This window comes from Anomalospiza imberbis, chromosome 4 (assembly GCF_031753505.1).
Source record: "Anomalospiza imberbis isolate Cuckoo-Finch-1a 21T00152 chromosome 4, ASM3175350v1, whole genome shotgun sequence".
In the NCBI taxonomy this organism is placed as follows: domain Eukaryota; kingdom Metazoa; phylum Chordata; class Aves; order Passeriformes; family Viduidae; genus Anomalospiza; species Anomalospiza imberbis.
The window spans coordinates 17,690,705-17,697,044 of NC_089684.1; the positions used below are offsets into that span (position 1 = coordinate 17,690,705).

The window sequence follows — 6,340 nt, forward strand, 5'->3', positions numbered from 1 at the left end:
TTATCCTGCTTTTCATGGGACAGGTGGCCAAGGCCAGAGTGGGCAGGTGCCACCCAAGGGGATGCACGCAGACAGTCACGTGGTTCGTTAATGACTACCTAATGACCTTGGGGGCCATGAGGGTGAGCGGGGCCTCCTGGACACCTGGCTTCCCCCAGACATCCACTGGACCTTGCTCTTTACCCTGCCCCTCCTCCTGGATCCTTGCCCATTGGGCACAGCTGGGGCCAGTATAAAAGAGGTGCAGTGGAGTGGGAGGGATCCTGGAGACCCTGAGGCCATAAGGGAAACTGAGGCACGCACACAGGTGCAGGTGAAGTGTGCATAGGGGACCAGAATGTCTGTGGGAGGGCTCTGTGAGGAATTCAAGCATCCAGTGGGGAAGGGAGGCTGTGTATGGCATCTGGGTGTGGGGGCACGGGGTGGATCTATAGGGGAGCCAGGGGTCTGAGGAGTAGGTAGGGGGTGTTCCATGGGGGACTGAGCCTTCTGGGGAGTGCATAACTTTAGGGGACCCATGCATTCAGGCGAGATCCACAGATAGCCCAGTTGTCCAGAGATGGGCCCCCTGCGCTGGGAGGGGATTTGTATGGGACCCAGGGATTTGGGACGGGGAATCTGTGGAATAACCAAGCGTCCAGGGTGGGATTTCCAGTCGGGAGCCCAGAGGTCCAGATGGCCCTAACCCCACCTTCCCTAGGTGGCCATGGCGGGCTGGGTGCTGTGCATGACCTTGGTGCTGGCAGCACTGGCAGGGGCGGCGGGCGAGACCCGCTACGAGAAGTTCCTGCGGCAGCACGTGGACAACCCCCGGACGTCCACGCTGGCGGCGCATCGCTACTGCGAGACCATGCTGGCGCGGCGGCGGGTGATGGCCCAGGGCAGGCCCTGCAAGCCCTCCAACACCTTCGTGCACGCCCCGGCCGCGGACCTGGTGGCCGCCTGCTCCCAGGCGCCCGACCCCGCCACGGGGTTCCACAGCACCCCGAGCGCCCTGAGCCTCACGGCGTGCCGCCTGCGCGGCGGGGACACGCGGCCGCCCTGCGCCTACCGCGCCCGCCAGGCGCAGCAGCACGTGCGCGTGGCCTGCCGCGACGGGCTGCCCGTGCACCTGGCGGGCACCTACACGGCCCCGCAGTGAGGCCTGGCATGGCGGCCTTGTGGGCCCTCGGCGCGGGCGCGGATCCTCCCTCCCATCAGGGGCTCTGTTAGTGCTGGCAATAAAGGAGGTGTCAGAGGCCTGGGCTCCAGCATCAGCTTCTGGCGGGACCCTGCGATCATACCCCTCTCTGGGTGCCCCCTGAGCCTCTTGGGTGACCCCAACCCTATCCAAGCCGTATTTGGCCCCCTTGTGCCTTATAAATCCCTGGGTTTTCCCAGCCTCCTGGGAAAACGCATAGCCCTCTGGGGTGTCTCTGCCCTCTCCCCTTTCTTGGGTGTCTCACAACTCCCATGGGTTCCCCATAATCACCACCACCCTCCCAGCAAGGCCCACCAATCTCCTGGATGTGTATCCAGCCCTCTCCCCAGTGTCTTGACCCTTTGGGTGTCACATTGCTTTCCTGGATAGCCCATAACTTTCACAGGGTTTCCCAACCTCCCACATACCTTATGACCCCCCTGGGTACCCCCAGATTCCCCCATGTCTGCGCCATAAACTGTCAGATGCCCCATCTCCCACATGCCTCTGACCCCATCCGTGACCTCTCTGGGACTGAAGCTGCTCCCTCTCAGGGCCCCCACAGGACCGAGCCCCAGCTGGGGCTACACGGAGCCCTGAGCCACCGTCCCACGCACACTGAACACAACACACACGCGCACAATGCACACAAAACCTGCGCTGGGCTCACAGCGTGTAGCCACACTTACAACACAAAGCATTCAACACTCACAGCCCTGCTCCTAGCACAGCACACTGCATCAGCACACACAGGACACACATACCAGCACATGCACACGGTATGCACACACATACAGAAGTTGTGTTCCTGAGTCTCGATGGGATTTCACAATTTCAGCTGGTGTTCATCACCTCATCCATCATTCTCTCCATCAGTACTTAACAGTACACTTAAAAGCTCCCCCTGTCTGAGCCTTCTCTTCTCCAGGCTGAACAGTCCCTGCTCTCTCAGCTTCTGCTCTGGTCAGACATGCTCCAGTCCCTTCATCATCATCAATTCTTGCTGGACTCTCTCCAGTATGTCCCTGTCTCTCATGTACTGGGGAGTCTACCACTGGATCCAGGACTTCAGGTGTGTCTCAGTAGTGCTGAGCAGAGGAGCAGGATTACCTCCCTGCACGTGCTGGCAGCACTCTGCCTAATGCACCCCAGTAGGCTGGGGAACCCCTTTGCTCTGGTCCTGTTGCTGTGGGAGCCCTGAGAAGTCCCATGGGACCGCTGACATCCAGGAGCTGTGCTGCTACAAAAAGGCAGCCCAAATGCATCCAGAAAGTGTAGCTGAGGAGGAAAAGGAGTGCAGAAAATGGTCTTTCCAATCCTTTTCCTCTCTCCCCAGGATACCTCTTGCTTATGTGCCTCAAGTAACTCAGGTGCTCCTTTTCTGAAATTCAGGTGAAAGGCATTTTGAGGGCCATCCATGGACTGGTGAGCTCCACCTCTCAGCACTGGCCCAGTGAGGGGAGCACTAGTCTTTCCGCACTGGGAAGGAATTGGGGTATTTCAAAGGTATTTGGGGCATTTCTGGACCAGCAACTTACAGCAGACTCATTTCTCCACCCTGCTCACTGCTGGCCATGGGAGGAGCTGACTGGCTCAGGAGGGAATGGCTCAGAGACCCAGGGTCTCTGCAAGTACAAGGGTTTGATCTCTGCTTCTTGCTACCTTGGTTCTTCAGGACTTGGAGGAGGATTCCACCTCTCCACTTGTTCTCTGGTAGCTGAGATCATCCTGGCAGTGATAGAGAAAAATATCATCACTGTGATTTTACCCCACAAGCTTTGCAGTACAGGCTCTGAAGAGCATGGGAGAGGTGGCACCCATCCTGGGGAAACAGCTCTGAGCTGCAGTCCCAAAACAGCAGTGCCATTTCTGGGATGCCCAGCATGCTGCAGCTACCTGAGTCTGCTGGAAAGTCTGGATGATTCCTGGATCTCCAATTTGATGGCAGGGCAGCTCCACCGCTTCAGCACATCCCATCCCATTATTGCACTATTGGTTCACTTCTCTGCTATGTTTTCTCCTAAGACGCAGCTCTGTTTCTTCAGCGTGTGTTTGTGTCTGTTCTTTGTGAAGGCTAAAGGGAAAAAAATAGCCACAAAGGAATCAGGATATCCAGAGGGTGTTGTGGCCTTTGCCACAAGCAACAGTGGGCCATTTACAGGCAGTGGTCAGCAAATTTGTAATGGCAGCAAGCAGCAAAAGGCCAGGGAGCAACTGGTGCCTGAAAATAAAGGAAGGAATTTTGCAATATTATATTTTAATAAATCAGTGCATTTATTTCCTGATTGGTTCCTCATTTAGGTACTTTCATGTCCTGTCTAACACAGTCAAATATAAAGTTGCGAGGTTTGTGGTTGATTCTGCTTTGTAACACAGAAACGGATCATCTCTGCTTTGTGGGTGGGAGTTAAGCAGCTTTTCTAGGATCACAGAAAAGTCTGAGAGAGGAGTTCAGTTCAGACCTCCTCAGCCCTATTTAACAGCCTCCCTTCCCACTGATGAGCTTTTTTTTTTCTGAAGAAAAAAAAGATGCGACCAAAAATGTTTCAAGAACAGCACTATATGCCTAAAACTTGTCTCTGAGTCATATCTGCTTGATTTTCATGCCCAGACTTTGCTTTGACAGTGGTCAGCCTGATCTGCTCACTCACTCTATTGTCGAACAATTTATTCCTCCACCAGAAACTGGCTGTTGCTTGTTTAGCACAGGGAAATGAAACAAATAATGCTTACTCACATGCTTCATTATGCCTCACAAGCTTCCACCGCCCAGCCTTTGATGATAAAAAATGAGAGGCATGAGCAGTGTGTCAATATTTCCAGTGCTACTGTGGAAATTTGTTCCTGCTCCTTGAAAAGAAAGGGCATTTTTTCAGGACCAGAATTGCTTAAGCAGGCAGTACAGAGACCTTCAGATGTATTTACTCAGCAAAGTCATACATCAGCTCCATGGATTTGGCAGCACGAGTCCTGTGAAACCAGGTTGTTGCTGCATGCCATGCATGCCAAAATTGACATGAAAATGCTTCTTTCCAGCGTATCACTTGCTCTTAAAATATACCCTGCACAAATACAGCAAAATACAAGACAGTTTCTGTGCAGCACATCCACCTTTCTTGTGTGCTTGGACCACTGGGGAAGGGGCTGCCAGGCTGCCTGGGGGCAGCACAAGACAAGAAAACTCCCCTTTCCCCCTCCAGCAGTACCTCTGAGATCCTGGGCTCTGTGCTGCTCCTCCAGTCACTGCTCCTCAGCACTGGTCCCTATGGCACACAGACATCAAGCTGAGTTCCCAGTCAGACATATCCTACAATCCTCCTTCCCCCTGACTGGCTCCCAGGGTGCAGGGTCATCTGGGTCCCCTGCCACACAGGCAATGATCCATTCCGTCCACCATTCTTGCAGAGGTTCCTGGGCATGGGGACAAGAATGCCTGCTAGGAATAGGGGAGCTGGTGCTCACGGCATGGTGGGGACAGCAAAGACAAGGAAGGCATAAGACGGCAAAGTCCTCAAACTCAGCTGTGGCACTCAGCTGAGGCTTAGGTGTCATTTTCCCCACAACAGCTACACATCAGAAATCCTAATGCACTTCTCCAGTTCAAGCACCAACCCTAAGACCTAAAACCTAGGCAGGAGAAGAAGCATGAGCTACCATAGGGGAAGTACCAGGAAAGCCAGGAGCTAAGAATTTCTGTTTATATGAGACCAAGAGGCCACCCACCCAATCTAAAAAAAAATAAAGCTGAAAAATATTATTGTTGGCCTCTGGTCTGATGGGAATGCTGCTGCAAGGTGCCAAGACCAACACCAGAACCAGACTCAAATTCAAGGTAAAGAGTTTTGATCAAGTTAACATCTCACACCATGCAGGCCCTATGCCAATACCTGTGTTTGTCACTAAATTGAAACTCAGCATGCAAAACGGATCCAGTCTCATGTTTTGTGGGCTGGTTGAATGTTTGGCTACCTCTCGAGTCCCACTGAGTACACAGCTAAAGCTTTGCCTTGCCACTTGCCTTGCAAATTATCTCCCCCTTACCAGCACACCCTGGATCTGTCATGGCCAGTCCCTGTCTCCTTCACTGCTCTCCTGCAGAGCTGCCACCAACCTCTTCCCTACATTCATGCTTAGAAACTGAGTCATCTCTTCATCTTATCTCAGAAAAACATGCTGGGCTCCTTCAGACAGGTCCTCTAGCTGTTTCATCACTCTGCTGACCCATGTGAGACCACATGCAGTAAGTCAGAGCCAGACCTTCCAGAGGGTTGTGTCCAGGACGATCCATGGGATGGACAGGGGTTCCCAAGTCTGAAAGCTCCTGCTACCTGTACCAGAGGGAAATTGACCCAAAAGTCAGATGTAAGAAAGCCAGTGTATAAAAAATTCCCAGCGGTCGCAGTTGGAGCCATCCCACATTCTTCCAGCAGGCAGGGACGTGCACAGCCTCCTCCCTAAGGGGATCAGGGGAATTTCATTGCAAATGGGTGCCCAGCCAAGGAACTATCCCCTCCCATCAGCAGCAACCATAGCCAAACACATTTAAAAAAAAGAAAGATCCAGGTGAGAAGCCTGGAAAAGATTCACAGAAAGTACACAAAGTGTCAAGAAAACCTGGGGAATTAAAATTGCCCCAAAGAGCAGGCTGTGTCTGGAGGTGAATCAAGGCTGGAGGAAGGTGTTCATGAATGTCTCCCTGTTAGAGCTGGGAGGTGGGTAGCTCAGCTAGTGACATCCTGTCTCAGATAAGCTGATGCTGGGCTCTCTCCAAATGTCCCTATCTCACTGCTTCTCCAAGAGCTGCAGAACTGATGTCAGGAGCAGGGCATTCATCTCTGCCTCATATTGGGGTGGAAAAGTAAAAGAAGCTCACAACCTTTGAAAAATCTTTATTTTTTTTCTCAGCAGCACCACCTCTCTACCAATCTGAGTGGCTGCTCTATGTCTGGATGGAGGGAAAGGGGCCGAAGGGAGCCAGGCCAGTTTCTTCACCTTTCATTGTGCTGCTCCTGCATCCCATCTGTTGGAGAAACATGTTTGCAGCACACCCAGCCCTATGCATTTCTAATTCAAAGACCAGCAGCAATAAGACCTACCAGCCTGTAGTGGCCCCAGCCTTTCACATGCCAGCTCATCTCTCAGTAAAGGAGTTAAACAAAT

The 6,340-nt window shown here is 52.9% G+C and overlaps 1 protein-coding gene across 2 annotated transcripts in view; it reads left to right on the top strand.

The window, feature by feature from the left end:
• Nucleotides 1-158: 158 nt before the first annotated feature.
• The window catches only part of LOC137472320 (ribonuclease CL2-like), a 170,570-nt gene continuing 164,388 nt past the window's right edge, over nt 159-6,340 (top strand). The window contains exons 1-2 of one of the 2 annotated variants that reach the window (XM_068187344.1): nt 159-307; nt 701-1,160. In XM_068187344.1, coding sequence (XP_068043445.1) covers nt 707-1,141 — 435 coding nt within the window. In that variant the 5' untranslated portion in view covers nt 159-307; nt 701-706 and the 3' untranslated portion in view covers nt 1,142-1,160. Of the gene's footprint in view, nt 314-700; nt 1,161-6,340 lie in introns of both variants that reach the window. The other variant, XM_068187345.1, reaches the window with a different exon arrangement.